We start from the raw sequence: 25,596 nt of genomic DNA, 5'->3' as shown, positions 1-25,596 counted from the left end.
TTTTAACTAAAGATGGATATTTATTGAAAGATTCCCTACTGGTATATGGAATCACCATCATAATCTATTTTAGTTCTTTGCTTAAAGATAGGTACATTCACGCAATTCATCCCTCATAGATCAACTGCATAAATTGAGAATACACCATATGTGAGCACCATGGCACCCTCAAGTTGCTGGGTTTTTTTTTAACCTTGGGTGGGTAACAGAAAGTTGAGCCAGATAGGAAGAGCTGTCCTACCCTATTCCTTTCCATTCCCCAGAATTCCTCTTGGGGGCTCTCTTCCCCAACGAATAAGATGCCTGCAGCTCTAGATTATTTGAAAGGAAGATACAGAGGACAGGAAGCCCAAGAGACCTGTGCTTCCTGTCTGTCTAGGCTTCCCCTTCACATGCAATACAGTGGTGCCCCGCAAGACGAATGCCTCGCAAGACGGAAAACTCGCTAGACGAAAGAGTTTTCCGTTTTGGAGGTGCTTCGCAAAACGAATTTCCTATGGGCTTGCTTCGCAAGACGAAAATGTCTTGCGAGTTCCTGCAGGTTTTTCCCCCTTTTTTCCCCCTTTTTCTAAGCCGCTAAGCCGCTTATCCGCTAAGCCGATAAGCCGCTAAAAGCTGCTAAGCCGCTAATAGCGCTAATCCGATAAGCCGTCAATGGGCTTGCTTCGCAAGACGAAAAAACCGCTAGACGAAGAGAATCGCGAACGGATTCTTTTCGTCTTGCGAGGCACCACTGTATAGAACTCCCACCAACCACCCTACTTTGGGGAGTTGTATGGCTGTCCTCAGGTCAGAAGTTTGGGCTAAATCAGACACTGTGACATTTCTAATTTACAACATTATGCACAAGCTCAATGCACTGTTTCGTTTCCGTCAGAACTTTTTAAGCTGCCAAACAAAGCACCGAAACTGGAATCTCACATAGGAGCAAAAGGAACAGGGATTGTCCATGCTTGTTATTTGAAAAAGTAGAAGACCCTTAATAGACAGGTAAACACTGCCCTCTGCTGGGCATTTTTCAGTCAAGCAACACCCAGTATTGTGATGAGAATTTTCACATATCTATGATGGTCCTCGTTTAAAATAGCACACCAGAGTTTGGTTTTAATGACTTTGGCTTTTCTGTTTCTGAGCCTTCATGGAAAACCTACTGCCATGTTACACCCTTGTACGAACAGCTGTATTCTTTTGAGATATGATTACATTATGGTAGTTTATTAAACAGCTGTCTGTTTGTTTGTTTATTCCATCTTCCTCTTTTTTTATATATAAAAAGAGCCAAGCCAAATCGTCCCCCACTATAATTTTAAAGATGAAATTACTGCTCATGCTCATGTTTGCAGACATTGGGTTGAATCCAGTCTGACAGGGCAATCCTATATGTGTGTATTCAGAAATATATCCCATACAGTTCAGTGGGACTTACTCCCAAGTAAGTGAACACAGAACTTTAACTCCTGTTGCTTAAACCTGGCCCCATTGACATTAGTGGGACAAGTTAGTCATGACTTCAAAGTCCCACAGATTTCATCAGGAACTACCTGCTGCAAACATGGATCCAGCACATTATTTACCCCTGTTGCAGCTAGACACCATCATCTAATCACTATGTCTTCCTCCTTGTCCAACAACTGAATCACAGTACAGGCAGTAAATGGAACACTACTGCAATTCTGCAGAGCCAGTTTGGCTGCAGGCTGACATCATCAAGGGCAAATAAAGCCAATTCAGAAAGCACAGCCCTCACTCCAAACAGGCAGACATTTCCCAACCTTTTTATGAAGCAGCCACCAAAATGCCAGCTCAGTCCCAGGGGGGAAATGCTTCCTTGGGGATGAGGGGGTTGTCTCATGTGCAGTTATCTTCTGAAGCTAAACTGCTGCTCTTGAAGCAACTTCCTCCATTCTGCTTGCTCAGTGCTTACATTGCTGGGAACCAGATCGCCTGAGCTGATCCTGCCTTGCAGCGGGTGATTGGGCACGCATGGTCTTCCATGCCCACCCAGCTTTGTGATTCTGTGATGGGGACGCGATACGCCTGGCCATTGATGCAGTGACTCACCATGGCACCGACTCCATAGGCGGGGGTCATGGTGTGATGATAGGGGTCGGCGGTAGTGTAGACCCGTCCATACCTGTGAACCAAAAGACCCGAGAGGAGATAATCAGATAAGCCTCTAGGGCTGGGATCAGCAAACCTTTTCAGCAGGGTCCACTGTACCTCAGACCTTGTGGGAGGCTGGACTATATTTTTGGGGGGGGGGTGAAATGAACGAATTCCTATGCCCCACAAATAACCCAGAGATGACAATAACAATAACAATAACAATAACAACAACAACAACAACAATAACAATAACAATAACAACAATAACAATAACAATAACAATAACAATAACAACAATTTATTATTTGTACCCCACCCATCTGGCTGGGTTTCCCCAGCCACTCTGGGTGGCTTCCAACAAAGATTAAAAATACATTAAAATGTCACACATTAAAACCTTCCCTGAACAGGGCTGCCTTCAGATGTCTTCTAAATGTCAGGTAGTTGTTTATCTCTTTGATGTCTGGTGGGAGGGCGTTCCACAGGGCGGACGCCACTACCGAGAAGGCCCTCTGCCTGTTTCCCTGTAGCTTTGTTTCTGGCAGTGAGGGAACCGCCAGAAGGCCCTCGGAGCTGGACCTCAGTGTCCAGGCTGAATGATGGGGGTGGAGACTCTCCTTCAGGTATACTGGACCGAGGCTGTTTCGGGCTTTAAAGGTCAACACCAACATTTTGAATTGTGCTCGGAAACGTACTGGGAGCCAATGTAGGTCTTTCAAGACCGGTGTTATGTGGTCTCGGTGGCCGTCACCAGTCTAGCTGCCGCATTCTGGATTAGTTGTAGTTTCTGGGTCACCCCACATAGCCCCACGTAGAGCACATTGCAGTAGTCCAAGCGGGAGATAACTACTCAGGTAAAAACATGTGGATTCCCAGACCATCTGCGGGCCGGATTGAGAAGGCAATTGGGCTCGATCCAGCCCCCAGGCCTTAGTTTGCCTACCCCTGCTCTTGGACAAGGCACACAATCTGTCTCAAACTCACCCATCGCTATAAGCCGTTGCTGTTGCTGCAGCTGCAGGCGTCTGGGCCACTCTGTAAGCTGCAGGATAACCCTGCAATTCAAAGATTCAATTCAATTCAATAGCCCATCGTGCATGATTCTTGAAGGCCGCCCCATCTCCAGTTCTTCAAAGGAAAACAAAAAACTTCCTCCATGCACCTTCTTCCCCCCTTTCTGAATCGTGATCAAGAGCGACCACTGGAACTCACCTCACAGTTCAACCCACAAGAGAACCCATGCCTATTTTCTGCTTCTTCTTACACAAGAATTTTGCCTCTCGGCCATCCACTAGTGCACCGATTTTGCATTTCGGAGACCTGCCTAGCCACCAGATGTTTGCACAAGGTCTACGCTGTACACACAGTCTTATGAGTGATGTTAGTTCGCAAAACCTCTACATGACACTCTATTTGTTATTACTGTTAATTTTATTTATTAACTGTGTGTGCATGGCCACACAACAAGATGCAGTCTCTGGACCGCTCTTCAATAGATAAAATACAGTCTTAAAGGATGGATTCCCACTCTTTCAGGCCCACATGAAACCCCCACATCAGGAGCAATTCTCATGCTGGATCACCCAGACTTGCACATGGCTCAATGCCCTTTTCCTTCAGGCCAAAGGTCTTGCCTCTAAAAGGAAGATTCTCATGTTCCTCATTTCTCATGCCATCTTGTTTCCAATGCAATCCTTCGTTCTACCCAATTTTGTGGGTCCTGCCAGTTTTGCAGGACTATTTTGCTAGCTCACCTGCCCTGAGAGATGCACCCCCGAAGAACAACCTTGACCTTTGCCATGCAAAACCCATGAAGCCAGTCCCCAACCCACTCTGTTTTCTCTACTCACAGGTAACTGGTGCCTGCACATACCCAGGACCTTTGAACCCTAAAACCCAAAGAAACCCAGGTAAAGACTTACGTAGAGGTCAGAGCCATACAGACTGTCTGGATAGAGCACACTAGGTGGGAAAAGAAAAAAGAAAATCAGCACAGATGGTCCTCTACCTTGCCCATCTTATCAACAGGGGATGATAAATCTGTCAATCTGTGCTTTTCTCAGTTTCTTATTGTTCTAATCTTAAATTCAGTTTGTCCTATTTCTGTATCATCTCATGCATTAAAAAAATATCTATTACCACCTACCCCAAAAGTGTTTTCAAACACATTTCTCCTAATACACACACTTGTGCCTAATATACGTCATGCATTTTTCCAAGCTGTTTCTGCTAATATAAGGCATATTTTGGATGTTACTTTCAGCAACGTACACATTTGTGTGCAAACTTCCCCTTAATAAGAAACTTTAATAAACTAAATAATAAACCTAATAAAATTTCCCTCAGTTTTTACTGATTGATTCATTGACAAACTGGATTCGGAAATTTGGAGAAGTACTTTCCATTTTTTTTAGGAGAAGGTAAAATGACAACGAGCATTCCGCCCGCATTCATTCAGGTTTCCTCACGGGATGTTTATATGTCTTCCTGTTAAGCCATTCATTCCGCACTTTTCAATGCATTTCCCCATTACTTTCCTAACTGCAAGAAGTCCATTTTACCTGTTCTTGCCATTAAGTCAGGCATGGCCAAACTTGGCCCTCCGGCTGTTTTGGGACTACAGTTCCCATCATCCCTGACCACTGGTCCTGTTAGCTAGGGATGATGGGAGTTGTAGTCCCAAAATAGCTGGAGGGCCAAGTTTGGCCATGCCTGCATTCAGTGGAATGTTATATTTGCATCTGTTTTACTTGACTGAGGGTTTTACATTCCACTATGAGACTGATTACGATTAAAGGGCAACTTAAAATATTCCAAATGAACAGAGAAAAGAAATAACAAAGCTTTTTTTCCTTCTTAAGGGCGGCATTCTCTCGGGTGTAATCTGCTGGGGGCCGAATACCAGCAATGGCCAGATCCCCAAGTGACTTGGGCTCATTTCTCTCTTTCTTTGTGCAGATTTGAAAAGGAAATGCACATTTATAATGCAAGTGTGCCTATTTAATAAAAACATATTTGCTCGTTGCAAAGATTTTGAGGGGGACTTTTAGCAAAACCTCCAGACTTCAGGACCTATTTTTAGGGCTATAGAAGTTGTCCCCATGAAAACAAACAGAACAGTCTCCGTCTCTCACCTGCCATAGGCTGGAACTGGAGACGGGGCAGGAGCTGCTCGAATGGGGTTATAGATGGCAGCTCGGCCACGCCCTCGCAGAGCCCCACGATATGCCAGGGCAGCTGGTGCCATCATGGGGTAAGGGATGCTCGCCACTAGATGGGAGGAAGAAGGATATTAATGTGTTTATTTCCAATACTTATATCCCACTTTATAGCCCCAGGAGGCTCTCAAAGCAGCTTGCTAAATATTCTCCACAATAAAAGTCACATTCAAGTCGGGTACCAGGAATGGAAATGACGTGGTGCCAGGATTATTCAGGTGCCCTCATTCTTGGCCTTCTATGGTAAAGGTAAAGGGACCCCTGATCATTAGGTCCAGTCGCGGACGACTCTGGGGTTGCGGCGCTCATCTCTCTTTACTGGCTGAGGGAGCCGGCGTACAGCTTCCGGGTCATGTGGCCAGCATGACTAAGCCCCTTCTGGCGAACCAGAACAGTGCTGTTTCTCGCTGGAGCGGTACCTATTTATCTACTTGCACTTTGATGTGCTTTCAAACTGCTAGGTTGGCAGGAGCAAGGACCGAGCAACAGGAGCTCACCTCATCACAGGGTTTCGAATCGCCAACCTTCTGATTGGCACGCCCTAGGCTCTGTGGCTCTGTGGCTTAACCCACAGCACCACCCACGTCCTTTGGCCTTCTATGGACTTTGCCTAATAAGAAACAGCTTTTTTCACAGATGTCCCCAAAGGCCAGGGAGTGTGTCTAAGCATCTGGAGCTTGCTCAGTCCATAATGGAAGGAAATGGGACATACATAGAATCATAGAGTTGGAAGAGACCACAAGGGCCATCGAGTCCATATCCCACTAGGGGCAGAAATGGTGGAGGCAAACTTGAGCATGAGCTCAAGGGGAATTGGGTGACTTAAAGAAGGAGTGGGTGGCCCAAATTCTTTTTCAAATAAGGAGAGAGAGAGGGGGGGGGAGCCCTAGAACAGGATTCTGAGAAGCCACAGAAGAATTTCACCACAACTGAGATTTTCAGTCAGGGTTGGATATAAGGAGGCAACCATTTCTGTCCCATCCTGTTTTCGCCACAATCGGGGCTGTTTCTCTTCCTCTATGGTTCAGCTTCTTCCAACAATTCCCTCGTTCTCCAGTGGGGCTGAAACTAGCACAATGAATTAAGCAGCTGATTTCAATGAAAGGAGAACATCAAAAACACTGGTGTTTGCATAATGTTTGCAGACTAAAAAGGAAAAAAAAGATAGCCAGGAATTGTTGCATTCTTCTTGCATGATTTTAGCGCCTTACCTTGCACGAACATGCAAACTGCAGCAATTGATGCTCCTGTTTTTGATGAGATTTCCCCACATCCCTAGCTGAGAGATGCCTCAGGAATGCTAGTCTTGATACTCCTGAGGCCTTAGGAAATTATACACATACACGTTCAAAAAAAAGACCAAACCCAGCATGCTCCAGCTGGATCTCTGTCAGCCTGACAACACAGACTGCTTCAACTCAGCTGGGAAGCCTCCCCAGAGGTACAATAAACAGCAGCGAAGCACTGAGCACAAATCAGGATGGCAGAGCCAAACAACTCTCTGCTCTGCAGCCCCTTGAACCCCAAATGAACGAGAAAATTGCAGGGGTAGAAAAGCTAAACCTTGTATTCTGGTTTGGTGCTAGATAAGTCCACTGATCAGGCACAGAGCCAACCCACAGTGTGGGATTGTTAGTAACTGGGATCATAAAATAGAACTTACAGTGGTACCTCGGGTTACATACGCTTCAGGTTACATATGCTTCAGGTTACAGACTCCACTAACCCAGAAATAGTACCTCGAGTTAAGTACTTTGTTTCAGGATGAGAACAGAAATCGTGCTCCAGCGGTGCGGTGGCAGCAGGAGGCCCCATTAGCTAAAGTGGTGCTTCAGGTTAAGAACAGTTTCAGGTTAAGAACGGACCTCCGGAACGAATTAAGTACTTAACCCGAGGTACCACTGTACTTGATTCCAAGCAAATCCCCTAAATAAATGTGTACAGGAATTGGGGTCTTGGGTATGTGGTGAATGAGAAAGGAAGGCAAAAATGTGGAACTTGGTGGAAGTTTAGGAGGGGAAAGTAATCGCAAAGAGGTGGGGATTTACCTGTGTACAGGTCAGGGGCATAGACAGCGCCAACCATAGGATTGATCTTCCATCCTAAACGGACACAGACAAATAAGGAGAGACTCAGAGGAGAAACTTGTCCTATCTTCATTACTATTTCCCGGTCTATCTCCAGTTAAGTCTTGACCCTAACCTTAACGAACCAATTATGATGATTTTGCTGTTTACAAGTTACAGTGGTATCTCAGGTTACAGACGTTTCAGGTTACAGACTCCGCTAACCCAGAAATAGTACCTTGGGTTAAGAACTTTGCTTCAGGAAGAGAACAGAAATCGTGCGGCGGCAGCGGGAGGCCCCATTAGCTAAAGTGGTGCTTCAGGTTAAGAATAGTTTCAGGTTAAGAACAGACCCCCAGAACAAATTAAGTTCTTAACCCGAGGTACCACTGTATATGTTTTTGCTGCTGTTTCATTGTGTCTGTTGTTTGATTATTGTAAAGGTAACATGTAGAGGACCCCTGGACGGTTAAGTCCAGTCAAAGGCAACTATGGGGGTTGTGGTGCTCATCTCACTTTCAGGCCGAGGGAGCTGGCGTTTGTCCACAGACAGCTGTCTGGGTCATGTGGCCAGAATGACTAAACCACTTCAGGTGCAACAAAACAACGAAAGCCAGAGCGCACGGAAACTCCATTTACCTTCCCACCGCAGCAGTACCTATTTATCTGCTTGCACTAGTGTGCTTTCGAACAGAGCTGGGACAGAGCAACAGGAGCTCACCTCATTGTGCAGATTCGAACCGCCAACCTTCTGTCCGACAAGCCCAAGAGGTTTAGACCACAGCACCACCTGCATCCCACATTTTGATTATTGTCAGGGCCACCTTAAGCATATTTGGAGCTGTGGTTCAAAGATCCCCCCCACCCCCCCATTTCCCAGAGTTGCTCTCCTCCCGCGGAGGCTTGGGAGGCAAGCTGTACGCCCGCCAACCATATGGTTGACGGGGCACAGCTGGCGGGCATGCAGGAAAGGGGAGGCCGCCGGCAAAGCCGCGCAACTCCCCCACTCGCTGGGGCGCCCCCGAGAGGCCAGCGCCCTGGCGCAACGCGCCAGTAAGCCCAATAGGAAAGATGGTTCCGATTATTGTTTAGTACTTACAGCTATGTATTGGTGGGTTTTTTTGTTTTTAACATGCTCTAAAAAATATGTAAGCTGCTTGGAGAATTACTACGTGGCAAGTGAATCGTAAACCAAATTTATTGTTGCTATTTTTATTCCAGCTGCTACATACCATTCACCACTGGTGCTGCCGGTGGTTTCTTGGTGACTAAACGGGCTGTGGCGTTGTTGACCTGGATGGGAGAAGGAAGCAGGAAGTGAGGCCACATGCATAACAAGTTGTTGTTAGCATCTTCTTCTTTTCCTCCAAAGAAGTGGGACAAGTGAATAGATAGGCACACAGTGATGATTTTGACAAGGCTCTTAAGGGGTTTGAATTAAGGTGGATTTGTGTGTGTGTGTGTGTGTGTGTGTGTTCAGTACTGAGCCTATTTGTGCCTGTGTGGTGTTCCTGGTACACTCAAAGGCAAGTGAGGACAGGGATTCTGCACCTTTGATAATTGTACAGAAGAGGGGATTCATGCAGGTAAGGCTTGTCCAATATCTGAGCACCTCAGGTATTTCTCACATGTGCACATTCACACGTAGTTATACAGGATCCTGCCTGGTGGGCAAACGAGAAGAACATGGCCTGTGACAAATCATGTCCTCCCTAAAAGAGGGCACATGTTGTGGTGAGGCCTGGAGACTGACCTCCTGTGTTGTGGGTGGGTTTGATTGGTTGCCACAACACCCAATTGGTAGGTCCCTCGATGTTGGGTTCCATCTGGCCAATGGGGTGCAGTCCAAATGGATCGAGGGACCTATCTATGCCCATGCACATTGACCCAGAGCTTCCTCTTTCGGCTCGTGCATTCGGAACACCCGCCCACCTCTCCCTAATATTAGGGCTTTGTGCTATTGACCTTGCTATGCCCTTCATCTGTTGTTGGGACAGGGGCACGGTTGGAATTTCCCCTTAATAATTTTATAATAATAATAATTTATTATTTGTACCCCGCCCATCTGGCTGGGTTTCCCCAGCCACTCTGGGCGGCTTCCAACAGAGATAAAAAATACACTAAAATACACCTTGACTGATTGGCTGTTGCCATTTGGGTTTCGCCTGCCGCGTAGCAAATCGTCACAACTTGTAAGGTTGCGGATAGGCTCTGGTTCAAGTGATAGGGATAGGGGGAACGCTCTCACTCTCGCCATCCCTATGTGAAGGGTATACTGTTAAAGAAATCCAGGGACTCAACTGGTTTGGTCAACCCCTGAGAGGGGGTTGTGCCCGTACCTGAGTCCAGGGGGGCATTTGGGTGGTGAACAGAGTCTGTACCCGGCTTTTCACCTTCCTAGGTGTTCACCCTTGGCTGACCTATGCTGGTGGCCTGGGTCAGCACTGCCTGCAAGAGTGCAGGGAACTAGTTGAACCAGAGCCTATGCAACCACTCACCTTCTGTAATCAGTAAAGTTGTGGCCTAAATTCTGCCAAAAACCAAAACTAAAATTTGAGTCATGTGTGAATTTATTTAGTGGGGAGGTCTCTGGGTCTGAACATGCAAACTGCTGCCACGTGGGGTGCTTCTGTTCCAACCACTCCATTCTACCCCTCACTTGGGGTTTTTTCTGGTCCCTCCACATGCACTGAGCATGCTCAGTCCTTATTTATTTAAGGAGTTGCCTTCCACATGAGCAGGGCCGGATTTAGGTTTGATGAGGCCCTAAGCTACTACAGGTAATGGGGCCCTTTATATGTCCAGCTGTCCTTTGCCAACAACAAATTGTCGCTGTTTTTTATGTTGAATATATGCTATTTGGTAATGTATAGACCTAATACGTATCTAAAGCCATTTGCACATGAAGAATGTAGGCACCCTATATATAGAAATGAGCAAACCAGCGATATTTTAGGGAGCAGGCTAGCAGGCGGGGCCCATGACTTACATCATAGGAACCTACACAACACAAAACACTGTTGCTGTATGTAGGTTTTATTTTGTTTTTTATCTTTTATTTTGGAAATGTACATCCAGATTTTTTCCCCTTTACATTTTTGGGGGGCCCCCAAGAGAGTGGGGCCCTAAACTATAGCTTGTTTAGCTTATACGTAAATCCGGCACTGCACCTGAATCCCAAGGCAGTTTAAAGAAACTCGACTAAAATAACATTAAAAACACTACACAACAAAACAACTGCTAAAGACAGGGGTTTTTAAAAAAATTGTTTTTAAAACTAAGGCTGTGGGGGATTCTCCAGAAGTTTTATATATATATATACCTCTGCAAAAAAAAAGCCCCACTGATATTTCCCTTTGGTATGCGGATGGTACAAGGACTAGCACTTGGAAAATTTAGTTCAGTATTAGCATATATAGTATTCATTGATCAAGGGACCTCTTTTTTTTTTCTTTTCTTTTTTTTAGGGACTAAGCTCCCAGGCAAGAGCCCATAGCATGTGGGTACTGAAATGCACACAGGCATTTATGCTGTGGACACGGTAAATTCTTACCTCAATCTTCCTTCCTTCCACAATGCTGCTGTTCAGCTTCTCCCGCGCCCGGTCAGCATCCTGACCGTTTTCAAAGGTGACAAAGCCAAAGCCCTAAGAGAGAAGATTCTTCGTGATCATGGTGTCCCCCCTGCCAGGTAAGTATGCCGCCAGGATGCTTTTAATAATAATAAATAATAATAATAAATTTTATTTATACCCCGCCCTCCCTGGCCAGAGCTGGGCTCAGGGCAGCTAACACCAGTAGAATTACAGTAAAATCATAATAGGAATAAAAACCCAATTTAAAATACAGGTTAAAATGCAATTTAAAATGCAGCCTCATTTTAAAAGTAGCCCATAGATCAAAACCATAAGGGGAGGGAAACATAAGGGTCAGACTGAGTCCAAACCAAAGGCCAGGCGGAACAGCTCTGTCTTGCAGGCCCTGCGGAAAGATGTCAAGTCCCGCAGGGCCCTGGTCTCTTGTGACAGAGCATTCCACCAAGTCGGGGCCAGTACTGAAAAGGCCCTGGCCCTAGTTGCGACCAATCTAACCACCTTGCGGCTCGGGACCTCCAAAGTGTTGTCATTTGTGGACCTTAAGGTCCTCCACAGGGCATACTAGGAGAGGCGGTCCCGTAGCAATGGAAAGACGGCAAGGTCCCTACCAGAGTGGAATGGGAGACCAAGTTGATGGACTACGCAGAGATGGCAAAAATGACCGGGGAAATCAGAAACCAGGAAGATCAAAATTTTAACAAAGAAGGGGGAGAGATTTATTTTGTATTTGGAAGACCACTGTAAACAGCTGAATTCATTAGCAGAACTCTAATAATAACACTTGTAATGTAACAAGGACTTTGAATATAATGGACTAGGCATAGGCAAACTCCGGCCCTCCAGATGTTTGGGACTACAATTCCCATCATCCCTGACCACTGGGTCCTGTTAGCTAGGGATGATGGGAATTGTAGGCCAAAACAACTGGAGAGCCGGCGTTTGCCTATGCCTGTAATGGACAGTCAAATAATTGGAGTGACTTAAAATATGCAGTAGAAAAGGATAAGTATGGAACCCAGGGAGGGGTGGAGGGAAGTCCAAAGATTCGGGAGAATCTTGTGTATTTTTTTTTATTTGTGATTTTGAATGTTAATTTTAATTTTTAATACCAAATAAAAATTAATTTGGGAAAAAAGGAGAAGATTCTCATAATCTACCTGGCCCTTGAGATTCCAGGCCGAACACCCCTTACCCACCCTGCTTTGTCCTCTCCCCTTGAGTGTTTTGGCCTGGCTAGAATGTACTCTTGGATTCTGTTAACGCCTCTTGCTCGTCCAGATGGAAGACAGAAGGAGTTTGAGAAACACTGATTTAAAGGGAGATTAGGGGGATTAAATGGGACGCGGGTGGCACTGTGGGTTAAACCACAGAGCCTAGGACTTGCCGATCAGAAGGTCGGCGGTTCGAATCCCCCCGACGGGGTGAGCTCCCGTTGCTCTGTCCCTGCTCCTGCCAACCTAGCAGTTCAAAAGCATGTCAAAGTGCAAGTAGATAAATAGGTACTGCACTGGCGGGAAGGTAAAGGGCATTTCCGTGCACTGCTCTGGTTTGCCAGAAGCGGCTAAGTCATGCTGGCCACATGACCCGGAAGCTGTACGCCGGCTCCCTCGGCCAATATAGCGAGATGAGCACCGCAACCCCAGAGTCGGTCACGACTGGACCTAATGCTCAGGGGTCCCTTTACCTTTACCTAGGGGGGGAAATGTGGAGTAGGCGGCTATCAGTGGCTCCTCTGCCATAGGGGGCATATGGAACCTCCATGTTCAGAGGCAGTGTGCTACCAGATACCAGTTGCTAATGGGAAGAGGGCAACACAGTGTGCTACCACATTCTAGCTTTGCTTGTGGGCTTCCCATAGGCACCAAGTTGGCCACTTGATCAACATCAAGTCCTGCACTTGTACAGTGTGCTTGTGAGACCATCGACTAGGGATGGGGAATCTGTGGCCCTCAAGATGCTGTTGGACTTCAACTCCCATCAGCAAGGCCAGTGGCCAGGAACGATGGAAATTACGGGCCAGCAATGTCTGGAGGGGCAGAGGTCTCCCATCCCTGGCATAGAAATTGCTCAGCTTTGCCCAGCAAACCCTGACTTTCTTGTCCACACACCTCTGCACTCCTTCTTGGCAGCTAGTATTTCCATACCTTGGAGCCACGTTCGTTAAAGATGATCTCCACATCCAAGATCTTTCCAAATTGCTAGGGGGGGAGGGGAAAAGTCAGTCTTTGACATAGACAATACACAGCCTGCTGCCCTAGAAACCATGCATAACGAATTTATGACAGTGTCTAATACAAAACTTAGTGCTTCCCCTACAACTCAGCCATCCTCCAGCATGGCTGGATACACAACTTATCCCTGCATCTCCTTATGCATTCCATGTGGCAACAGTGGAGAACCTGTGGCCTTCCCTATTTTGTTGGTCTACAACTCACATCACCCTTGGCCATTGGCCATGCAGCTGGGACTGGTGGAAGTTGGAGTCTAACAGTATCTAGAGGGCTACATACTGAGCCAGTGACATAACATGGGTTGCCAGTGCCCAAAGCCACACAGTGGAGGGGAGGAAGCACACTATGCATTCACATTCAACTGCCTAACGGCATCCACGTCACCCAGGAGATTGCAGCTGCAGAGATAAGAAAAGAAGAGCTGTTCTGCTGTCTGAAGAGGTCACTTCCTGGTTCGCATGGAGAAGCCATTTTTGATGGAACCCAGCGACAGAAGAGTGCAGCACCGAGTGTTGAAATTTTGTGTCCCTAACAATTTTGCACCTGGGGAAAACCGCCCCTGGGGAAACCTCCCTCACGCTATGCCACTGGATTCAGCCACCCCTGCAATATGACCATGCCACCCCAGACCTCCACATCCAGCAAAGTGCTGGGATTGGCACCACAGCGTCAACATCCAGCAATGTTGGGCAGCAGCCCAGGGCCCATTGATGCTGAAGGGCCCTTACACACCCACTCCAGACCAAGCCCTGTACTTTCCCTACTCTAGAGACCCGTGAGGAGGATGAATTAAAAGATCAATGCATACAAAAGCATCACACGACATGACTCAGGTTGGAGGGAAGCAGGGAAGAGGAAAGACTCACCCCAAACATCTGCCGCAGGTCTGGGTCACGGAAGCGGAAGGGGATGTTTGACACATGCAGGCGTTTGGGCTGGGCCTTGTTCTCGCTGCTTTCTGCTTCCTCCGCCTCGGGGGACAGCTCAGGCGCAGGGGCTTCTTCCGGCTGCTGTGGGGAGGGGTGGGGCAAGGAGGAAAAGAAGCAGGATCACAAACACCACTGAGGCAACCCTCCCCTTGCAACACTTGCACAGAGGGCATGTAGTATAACACTCCCAAGTCGTGCCATGGGCAGAACAAGGTGGTCAGAGCTGGGCATGTTCCAACAATGGGCATTCTCCAGTTCATGTGCAAGTGGTCTTGAGGATGTGCAGAGACTCGCAATGTGGCAACGTCAGTCTATGGAGTCTAACTGTTGCCAAGATGGGGTGGGAGGAAATTGGGTACCATGGTGTGGGGGGGATATTCAGCAGCATCTTTGTAGCACGTTTACTCTGTTGCTCTGATCTTTGTACAGGAGAAAGCAAGCAGGTGTGGCCTGTGTATATGTGTGTAGTGAAAGTGGTGTCCAAGACATCAGATGCCAGCAACCAGCATCATCCCAACGTTGAGCATCTGAAGCTGCCTCACACTGAGTCAGACTATCGCTCTGTCTAGCCTTAGTACTATCCATTCTTCTGACCAGCCGGAACATAAGGAGGACCATTTCTGGATCAGACCAAAGGCCCATCTGGTCCAGCATTCTGCTCTCACAGTGGCCAAGGAGATGTGTAATGGGTTCAGAGTCCTATCATCCTTGACCATTGGCCATGCTGGCTGAAGCTGATGGGAGTTACAGTTCAAAGCATGAGGAGGGCACCAGCTTGGGAAAGGTTGCTTTAGACAAAGCAAGGGCCAATCTGCTTGTAGAAAGAAATCGTGAGAGACTATGAAATCACCAAATTGACTTATTTACTGCTTCCTTCCCCGTTCCTCTTTTCCTTTCATACTGTTTGTCTATTACCTTGTATACCATTATTTCAAAACAGGAACCACCTTGAGTGCTTTAGCAGAAAGGCAGTATAGTAGATGAATACATAACCATAATAATGGTGCAGTCTTCCTGGGACAGCACCATTTCAGGTTCAAGTGGAAGCTCCTTAGATGTATGGGTGTTCTCTCAGTTTATAAACAAGAACTGGACTCACTCCCCTTGGGGGGGAAAGCAGATCAAAGAGGAGCTTTTTCTTGGCCTGCTTTTCTGCCTGGCACGCCAGCACCGCATATGCAGATAAATTTTCTTAAATGGAGGGAGAAAGTCAGTCATGAACTCCTTTGCCCTTGAAACCTAAAGTGGTGCTGTCCAGCAAGAGCTGGTATATTTATCTGCAGAAGGATTCATGTGAAACTGGGAGGCCAACTCAATGTGACACCTGTCACACATTTTGCAATTGTGTGAATAGCAAGTGAGAAAGGGCAGAATTCATTTCTGAAGCTCCCCTGCCAGAATTCTGCTCAAGGCTGGGCTCCCCCATCTGCTATATTTACTCTTAAACAATTCACACAATTGCTAATTCCACAAATTCATTTGGTCATTTTTGTTTATATTGTCTGTTGGCATGAAAGTTCAGGAGAGAGAAGGCCAGATCCCCTCCTTGTTTCCTACCCAATCCCACCCCCCCAAAATCAGATCCACTCCCTTTGCAAGGAAGATGGGGCCAATCTTCTTCTTCCCAAACTTTTCCTGGTCAACCAGAAGGGGAAAAAACAGATGTCCCAATGCATCAGCAAAACATTCTGGCTTGGGTTAATGGAGAGGATGGACACAAACCAACACACAGAAGGACATTAGTGGAGAGAAGAAGCAGGGCCAAGTGAGAGAGGGCATGATTCACAAAAACCTTGTGGAGAAGATTGGGGGACCCCAAACCGGACACCACCACCCCTCTTCTCCATGCAGATGGTCCCCCTCGACTCACGATGCAATCACCACGATGCAACATTCCAAGGCCACGTCCGAGGTGTGGGTAGCCTCTCTTGCAATGTCTTTTAAGTGCCAAAGGGTGGGGGGAGGGGAGAGAAGAGCCTGAGAGAAGCAATTAATCCGGCAGGGGGACAGAGTTGAACTTGTCTTTGAAATTCCTGCTGCAGCCTGGCAAAGAGGGGGAAGGCCCTGTCTGGGGCATGTGCTACCACCTAGCGCCTCCTTGCGATGACAAGGAAGGCAGGAATGTCCAAACAGGCTTGGTGGAGCACGAAGTCTCACTGTTGACCTGCTAATCACCAAAGAAGCCTGGGCTCTGTGGCTTTGTTCTTAGAAACGGCAGGTAAGGCCGTAAACTGTGTCTGGACTCTGCCATGTCAACGGCGCATGATGGGAAGCTCCCACATGCAATCTTGCACATTAAGAGCAATGCATTCATGCTCAAAGAAAACTAGCCTATCCAGTGGGGAAGGAAGGAAGGCTAGGATCCTTCTTCGCACCATCGAACTTCCTCTGTGTGGCGATTTGTTGGGTTTTCATAAGCATTCCATCTTGTGAGCTCTTAGCTCCCATCTACAATGGTACAGTCCAGACACAGGAAAGGAGTACAGGTGACACCCCCAATGCATTGGAAGAACATGTGGGGCACACAACTTATGGACTCCGTCCAGCCATTACCTATACCTTTGGTATACCAATAGAGCCCCTTTAAAAATTTAAAAAAAATGAAAGGTAGCCCTGGGAGGCTGTGCGTTTTGAGTGGAGAAATAGTGCTGAGGAGAGGCTACTTTCGCCTCCCCTCCATTTCTCTCTGCTAAGGAAATGCTTCTCACAAGCTGCCTTTCCAGCTTGGTGGTGCTCAGGAAAGTTTCATTCGGGCACGGTCCCTGGGAATCAATGGTGGTGAGGGAATTGGGCTCAGATAAAGATTCCTCTGAGCCCTTTCTCCTGGACACACACTTCTGTGAACAATCTTCAGAAGCCAAGGGGAAGAAGCATGCATGTACAACGTTGCCCAGGGACAAGTTTTGATAGTGTGCGTGTCTCACTCTGACCCACTGCTTCCCCCGCCCCCCAGTGAAAGTCAGGAGTCTCTGCTGGCAATGATCCACGCCCTCAGCCTGTCCACATGCAGACATTCCATTTTAGGGACAAGAAGCCTTAAACCGAGTGTGAGCCATTGGTGCATCTAGGTCAGTGATGTCTACCCTGATCGACAGCGGCTCTCTCGGGCAGAAGTCTCTCTCTGTGCTGCTTGGAGATGTCAGGAACCGAACCCGAGACCACCTGCACACGAGGCAGATGCTCTACCGCTGAGCTACAACAGCCCTTCCAAAATAAACAGTGGTATCTGTGGGACCTGTGGAGAGCTCTACAATACGCCCGCTCTGTGTCGGCATGCTTACAGGCTGTGCCAGGAGTGTGCCAGCCTCTGAGCATGCCGCACCCGCAGAAAGGAGCACCCTCATGTTGCTAGTAAAAAAAAACAAGACACGCGATTCCAGCCACTCACAAATGCAAACAATCCACCAGGCAGTAGCTAGTCCTCCATCTTCCTCCGCTTCCTCTCCACCCACAACCCTCTGTCGTCCCACCCCCCCACCCTGGCAATACACTCCACAACTCCCCCCCCCAAAAAAGCTGGATGCATCCATCAAATGCTACGCAGACTCTTTGCTCATAAAGACAAGTTCAACAAGGATTAAAACCTCCCCGATTTTGGCTGGAAGGGTCAAATGCACAGGAGTGGTAGGGGCGGGCAGGTGTCAGGCTGAGAAGACAAGCAGGTGCAGTTGCACAGTGAGTAAGAGGTTAACTATTCATATGTATTAATGAGAGTAGAACAAGAGAAACGTGATGGATGTCCAAGATGCCTGGGACAAAAACCTGAGCTTGATGGGAGAGGTCCACGAACCGTCGCTGTTAACACCCCCAGGAAAAGGCCCTAGTCCGGGAAAGACACAGTCATTGAGTGGGGGTAGGAATTGCTACAGACCAGGAATCCTTTGGCAGTTGGCACTTAGCAAAGGCTTTCCAGCAGAGGGAGAGAGAAGGGAGGGGAGGGGGGAGAGAAGAGAGACACATACAGACATTAAAGCAGGGCTGGGGAAACTCATGCCCATAAGGTAGTGGTGGCAGCCTCTGTTTGACCCATGGGGATCTCCCCAGGCCGCACCCCTCCCAAACAACACTTTCCCTCCCCAGACCACATGGTTCACCTGCCCTGCTCCACATTCTCCACAGGTACTTTTGGGCTGTCCTGGAACGGCGAGGCTGCCTCTTGCTTGGAAGGGTGAGGGCTGCAGAGACACCGCTTTGACTTTTGCATAGACCAGAGGTTCCCAAACTTATTTGGCCTCCCACCCCCTTTTCAGGGGAGGGGGGAAACCCACTACTCAGCACCCCCTCTTAAAATCCAACTTCTTTAAGTGGGCAAACAGAAAGACACAGTGACAAATTTGTGTTCTTTTATGTATCTACAATATATTTCTACCTATGTCCTAGAGGGACGCAGGTGGCGCAGTGGGTTAAACCACAGAGCCTTGGGCTTGCCGATCAGAAGGTTGGCAGTTCGAATCCCCGCGACAGGGTGAGCTCCCGTTGCTCGGTCCCTGCTCCTGCCAACCTAGCAGTTCGAAAGCACGTCAAAGTGCAAGTAGATAAATAGGTACCGCTCTGGCGGGAAGGTAAATGGTGTTTCGTGCGCTGCTCTGGTTCGCCAGAAGTGGCTAAGTCATGCTGGCCACATGACCTGGAAGCTGTACGCCGGCTCCCTTGACCAATAAAGTGAGATGAGTGCCGCAACCCCAAAGTCGGTCACGACTGGACCTAATGGTCAGGGGTCCCTTTACCTTTACCTATGTCCTACAACATAGTAAAGAAAATGTTTTGTAAGTAAGACACCTTGAAGTTTGAAATCGAAAACCCCTTGACTCCAGCACAACCATCAGATCCAGGGGAGACACTGCCACTGTCCCGCAACGGTGCCCGACCTGGCGGTAAGCGTCATTACGCAACAAATGAAACATGTACAAACGTTTTCAAAATTTTCTTCTCTTCTTTATGCTTCCACCACCCCTATATTTTTATTCAATGTTCCCCAATTGCACCTGACGCTACTAATGCCCCCAGATGGTTCCAGCGCCGCCCAGGGGGCATAACAAACAAATTAATAATAATAATAATAATAATAATAATAATAATAATAATAATAATATATTTATACCCCACCCATCTGGCTGGGTTTCCCTAGATACTCTGCGCAGCTCCCAACAGAATATTAAAAGCAGGATAAAACATCAAACATTAAAAACTTCCCTAAACAGGACTGCCTTCAGATGTCTTCTAAATGTCAGATAGTTGTTTATTTCCTTGACATCTGATGGCATTCCGCAGGGCAGGTGCCACTACTGAGAAGGCCCTCTGCATGGTTCCCTGTAGCTTCACTTCTTGCAGGGAGGGAACCGCCAGAAGGCCCTCAGAGAGGGACCTCAGTGTCCGGGCAGAACAATGGGGGTGGTGACGCTGGACCAATACCTTTTAGAGCTTTAAAGGTCAACACAAACACTTTGAATTGTGCTCAGAAACGTATTGGGAGCCAATGAAGGTCTTTCAGGTGTTATATGGTCTTGGCGGCCACTCCCAGTCACCAGTCTAGCTGCCGCATTATTACCCACTTGGGAAATACAGGCATAGACGGAATGAATCGCACTGCGCCAAAGGTAAGACCCACAGCCTCTGGGCCCACCCATCTCCCTCTTGTGCCTCCCACTCCGGAAGGCTCTCCAGTAGGGAATGAGCTAAAAAAAAAAGGCTCCCCACTCCTCCAATTTAGCCTTTGTGTTGCCCACCTTGGAAGCAGAAGAGTGGAAGCACCTGCAATTGAAGTAAGGTGAGCTACAAAACATATACATGGGGTGGTAACAACCCAGAGCTGGACACAGTAAGCAATGTGAAATTGAACATTATAATTCAACATCAGATAATGAAATATGTTCTAAGACAGCCATCCCCAACCTTCGGCCCTCCAGATGTTTTGGACTACAATTCCCATCATCCCGGACCACTGGTCCTGTTAGCTAGGGATCATGGGAGTTGTAGGCCAAAACAACTGGAGGGCCGCAGGTTGGGGATGCCTGTTCTAAGGGCTCCTTCGAAAGGCAGGTATTGTCAGGCTGAAGACCAAAGCAACCATTAATTCTTATTATTATCAGTGCTTTTTTCCAAAAACAAATGTTTAGGGGTACTCTCATTTTCCTACTCACATTGAAATACTGCCCCTTAATGAGGCCAAACTTAGATCCACAAAATGTTTAGGGGCAGAGGAACAGGGCTGTAGGGAGGGAAAGGTGTCAACCCCAACTGTGGTCGAGGAGGGAAGCTGGAGGCAGATAGCCAAGCAGGATTAGAGCTTGTGGGATAATTTGTAATATAATTGCACGAGAGAACCAAAGATCAGGGTTTGCCTGGACGTGAAACAACCAGACACTGGATTGACAAGTAGGGCTGCCAATTTATCGACCCCAGCAGCTGCGTCCTAAACAACAGTTTGGTTTGCAGGAATCAGCAGGTGATGGTGGGTTTTTTGGCCCTAGAAAAACTTCACCTGTTGACTTCTACAGCTTATGCAGTTGTTTAGAGGCCAGTTTTTAAAAAAAGAAATTCTGGACAGATGGCAACTTTATTGGGGGCGGAGGCAGGGCACGACGGCACAGGACTCTGTGAGGGAGGGCATTTGTTAGTCCAGCCCTACTCTAAGGCTTACCTCACGTGGTAGATTTTGGGGTGCCATTGGAAAGCAGCCAACTGTCAGTTTGGAAGCTAAACTTTAGACAATTGGTGGTGGTGGTCAATAAGAGCTACTACTACTACTACTACTGCCGCCACCAGGGAACGGAAAGGGAATCCGTCAGGATTTCTTTATTTTTTTGCCTCGGGCACCAAATTGTCTTGAGCCCTCTCTGTTTACAGTCTCTCGGAGGGCACAGTGTCCTTGAGATGAGGCTATCAGCAACACACCACTTGTCTCCCATGTGGAGATAAACAGCTGCCAGCAAAGATGGTGAAACTTGAGGGCGGGGTGGGGGGGGGAAGGGGAGAGAGAAAACAGGGAATCTGATAGGGGGTGCGGCGCAGCTGTCCTGGCCGGCGAAAAAACGTGTTACCCAATATGGGCAGAGAGGCCATCTCTTCGAGGGTCACTGGCTCAGGCGAGAGGAGGGAGGAAGCCGTTGCCCTGAAGGGTGGGGGAAAGAGGGGCAGGTCCACCTAATGCATATGATGGGAGAAGTGGGCCTCACCCTGCTTCCTTTGGAGCAAGAGTCAGGAGTTGTTCTAATCTGAAACCTTCCACAACAATGTCCTGCCCGTGTGACTCGATTTCTGCATGAGCAGTAAGGCTGGGTCTACACATGCAGTGGAAGAAGGTGGCATAATCCTGAGGTGCCAAAGTGGACCATACTAATTCAGATTGAGGGGTGTGGGTGTCATTTTGGAGTGCTCTCTTTTATTAAAAAGGAAACCATGCAAAATATGAAACCTAGCACACCGAAGAGAAAAGAGAGGTTCTAATCCGGCAACTTTTAACAGTGCTAATATCCTACTTGCAGGAAGGCATTTTGTTTTTTAAAGGTAGGTTTTCCTCTCCCCTCTGCCCACCTTCCCCATAAACTTATGTGGTGGAGTCCTTTCTATCGCCTCAGAATGACTGCCAGTCCATCGTTCTGCTATGTGTGGGCACCAAGCATGAGAGCTCACATAATATGAAACTGTTGTGCCATGTACCCCCTTCCCCACCACTTCTGAACAGCATCCAGCTACCCTCAGGCCCTGTTGTGCTCCCAGTCATGGCTGCCCCACAAAGGATAATGGGAACTGTACTTTGTTAACTCTCAGCTCCCTTGGCAAACTATAGTTCCCATTATTCTTGGTGGGGGGGGGGCGTCATGACCATTAAAGTAGTATATGGTGTGGGTGCGATTTATAATAGACCTGTTCTTTTCTCTACAAACCTGGTTTTGGGGTTAGTCTGGAGAGAGCCAAACCACAAGTCAGGTTCAGAGGCACGCTATGCCAAACATTGGCTTGGTTCTGTGTGGCACAGCAGCAGATCAAAGGAGGAGGAGCAAAGCAGCCGTGATCTCCTCTCACACACCATACACAATATTCCCCTCTCCACAAAGCATATTCTCCTCTCCACAAAGAATCCTGCGGACTGGAGTTCACTAATGGTTCTGTGAGCTGTACTTCTGTGATGCGTAAGCTACTGTTCCCAGGAATCTTTGGGCAGGTGCTTTGAATGTGTGGTGTGTACCCAGGTGAATAATACAGTGGTACCTCAGGTTACATACACTTCAGGTTACAGACTCCGCTAACCCAGAAATAGTACCTCGGGTTAAGAACTTTGCTTCGGGATGAGAACAGAAATCACACGGCAGCGGCAGCAGCGGGAGGCCCCATTAGCTAAAGTGATGTTTCAGGTTAAGAACAGTTTCAGGTTAAGAACGGACCTCCGGAACGAATTAAGTACTTAACCTGAGGTACCACTGTACTCCTGTTTCTCCTACCACAGTAAAAATTGCTACCATATTTGACCTCAGCTTGCTGTGAATATGGTGTTTCCTGCTTGGCTAAGGCATCTGGGTGATTTGTAGAGAAGCGAGAGAGAGTTTAGGCAAGACTAGTGAAACATCTTGGGGAGGTTCAACACGGCGCAATTGAAAACAGAAGCTCGGGAGTTTCTGACATGTCAGAAAGATCTTACTCCATGACACATCTCTCCATGAAGAAACTCCCCACATTCGGAATTTGATTACTTTCCTCCTAAATGTATGCAGAGGTAAGAAACCAACAAGGCATGGTGTGGTTCTGCAACTGGGAGCAGAGAAAGAAAATGATGCCCTTGGTCTGCAGCACAGACTGGCATGAAAAGAAATGGAAGTCATCAGTAGGGAGTCCATGTCTCTAGCCCCTATGATCACCTCACAATTCCTACACACTTGCCTACGTAGCATCAGAGAGAAAGTGGGGCAGAGGGAAGCCTCCATTGCTCTCAATTATTATCTAGAGGAAGAGATGACTGTGTCAGCATCTCTGTGTGCAAATGCTTTTTCCTTTTTTATTAAAGCCTCTGGTCCACCAAAAAAAGAAGAATATCCATTGGTCTCTCTTCCTCGCGCTAATCTTGTCCTTCCTCAGAAGTCTAACTTTGGGAAATTCCAGTGGGAGAGCTATGTTACATCACATGATGTCCCTAAAAGACATGTTGTTATTTCAGGAAAAAGCTCCTCTGTATCTGGAGGGGAAGAAGAGGCTCCCTGGCATTTAGGCCCAACATCAGGACATGGGCAGCAATTAGCTGAACTAATACCTGCCCAGGGCCACCCACCCACCCCAGAGGGCTTGGAGCTGTCATTTTTAATTTCCCTCAATGTCCTGGAATGATGCTACATCAGGGGCATCATGGGAATGTAAAATGGCAGCCCCAAACCACCTGGCCGTGGCTGCCAATATCAGATAAGACCATCAGGGCGAACCAACATAAGAGGGGGCTTAGCAGAAGACATTGTGCCTAGGGCCACCTCAAACCTCAGCCAACCTTTACTGGTACTGAGATAAATTCCAGTCCTGTGCTCAGGCACAATGCAGCCATGAGGGAGGAGTAAAAATAGAGCACTTACAAGATGGCGAAGCGGATCGCTGCAAGAGAAAACCAGGAAAAGCAGATCTATAAGGAGCTACTAAAATGGGTTTGGAAAGGACCATAGGTAGAGTCTTGATAGGAACTAGTTTTTCCAATAGTGTAGGTCAGGCATCCCCAAACTCGGCCCTCCAGATGTTTTGGGACTACAATTCCCATCATCCCTGACCACTGGTCCTGTTAGCTAGGGGTGATGGGAGTTGTAGTCCCAAAACATCTGGAGGGCTGAGTTTGGGGGTGTCTGGTGTAGGTAAAGGAGGAAAGGGCAGTGGTTATTTTGGGGTGGGGGGTAACTATTAGGTCCCATGAATATCTCTCTCTCTCTCTCTCTCTCTCTCTCTCTCTCTCTCTCTGCTGTCAACAAGCAGCAGTTGTTTAGTTGTTGACCAAAAGCACATTCTACATATGCTCAGAGGCACTTCTCCTTGTTTGTTCCAAGATTTGGGGGCTGTGGCCAAGGGAAGTCCAAACAGACGAGCACAGAAACAAAAACACACAAAACCTCTTGTAGAAATCTGGTCCCTCTCCTGTGTTCAGTTTTCTAAAATGAACAGCCTCGGTATCTGAGCCTGTCGCAGAAGATTTATCCTTTGCTTTGGGAGTCCATTCTCCCCCCTCTAACTTTTCAGACATGGGAGCTGGTAATGGTTTGCTTCACGGCGTGAGGGTGGAAAAACACGCCACTCTCTGCACATGGTTAGAGATGCTTCACAGGTGTCAGGGCTCAATCCTGAGAACGCAAAGGGCTAAAAGCAGGCCCCGTGGTGAACCGTGACCACGCAAAGTCCTGCAAGCCCAGCACACACCCGTCTTAAATCTACTCTCATTCTAAAATCCCAAGATCCCCCTCTCCTTTCAGAAAATCCAACTGCCGAACACCAAACCCCCAAGAGATGTCACTCTTTTCCCAGAGAACCCTGGAACTGAGGCTCCTGGAGAAAAATCAGCCCTGCTCTACACAGCTTCTGTTGGGGTGCAAGATGCGGATGTAGGAAGGAAGAGATGGAAGTGAAATGCAGCTCTTTCCTGCATTCAGGTTTTTTCCTATAACAAAGAGGGGGGTCCAGATCCTTGAACCAGCTCCTGAACAATTTCGGAGGAATGTTACAAATGGAATCAGGGCCATTACGATGCATGGTACCCATAACACACCCTTTGAAATAAAAAATACCGTACCCCCAAACCACCCCCAATTCCCCATCCATTTGCCCAAGTGAAGCCAGCCAGACCTTCAGGCATCACTTACCGCAGGTGGTGGGGGCAGAGGCAGGGGCTCTGGCGCAGCTGTTCCCTGTTCAGGGAAGATACGAAGGCTGTGATCTGGCGCTGTTGGGGACGGGTACTCTGAAGGGGTGCTGTGGAGATGGTATTGCGGAGGCAGCCGGGCCTGGGGTGGCGGCGGAGGGTACTGAGCCGGGAACGTCTGTGTCATGGCATCTGCTGGCGGTACCGCTGCATCTGGACTACCCTAAAGGCAGGAAGAGCAGAAAGGCAACAAAGTTAGGAGATGCGAGCAGCGAACAAGAGGGGAGCAATCGCAGCCATTTTCCAGAATCAAACAGGACGGGGGAGAAACACATCCACCCTTCTTACTAATGCGCTGCCCTCCTTTCCAGACGTTTTCAGTATCCTTTGTCCCAAAGACAACATATCAGAATACTATGTAGCTCTCCTCCTCAGGGACCTATAGACATTGTCTCAGTAACTCTTACAACACCCCTGTGAGGTAGGACACTATTATAATCCAAAGAATGCAGGGAATGGAAAGAGAAAAAAAGAAAAATGCCTAAGGTTGTCCAATGATATGGGTGGAGGCGAGAGCTGGATCAGGGAGGTCCCGATCATTCATCCCCAATACCCTAAAATCCAGCACTAAT

General features: G+C 47.8%; 1 protein-coding gene across 3 annotated transcripts in view; it reads right to left on the bottom strand.

Annotated features, from left to right (window-relative positions):
* LOC309328151 (RNA binding protein fox-1 homolog 1-like) overlaps positions 1 to 25,596 on the bottom strand; it is a 41,225-nt gene that overhangs the window by 2,587 nt on the left and 13,042 nt on the right. For 2 of the 3 annotated variants that reach the window (XM_081838147.1, XM_081838149.1), the window contains exons 2-11: positions 24,966 to 25,187; positions 14,083 to 14,226; positions 13,130 to 13,183; positions 10,944 to 11,036; positions 8,623 to 8,683; positions 7,373 to 7,426; positions 5,241 to 5,376; positions 4,029 to 4,068; positions 3,091 to 3,161; positions 2,062 to 2,134 (exon numbers count right to left, since the gene is read on the bottom strand). In XM_081838147.1, coding sequence (XP_081694273.1) covers positions 2,062 to 2,134; positions 3,091 to 3,161; positions 4,029 to 4,068; positions 5,241 to 5,376; positions 7,373 to 7,426; positions 8,623 to 8,683; positions 10,944 to 11,036; positions 13,130 to 13,183; positions 14,083 to 14,226; positions 24,966 to 25,187 — 948 coding nt within the window. The remainder of the gene's footprint in view (positions 1 to 2,061; positions 2,135 to 3,090; positions 3,162 to 4,028; positions 4,069 to 5,240; positions 5,377 to 7,372; positions 7,427 to 8,622; positions 8,684 to 10,943; positions 11,037 to 13,129; positions 13,184 to 14,082; positions 14,227 to 24,965; positions 25,188 to 25,596) is intronic. The other variant, XM_081838148.1, reaches the window with a different exon arrangement.

This window comes from Podarcis erhardii (genome assembly GCF_964252035.2).
Source record: "Podarcis erhardii genome assembly, chromosome: 13".
Taxonomy (NCBI): domain Eukaryota; kingdom Metazoa; phylum Chordata; class Lepidosauria; order Squamata; family Lacertidae; genus Podarcis; species Podarcis erhardii.
This window is presented reverse-complemented; position numbering and strand designations above follow the sequence as displayed.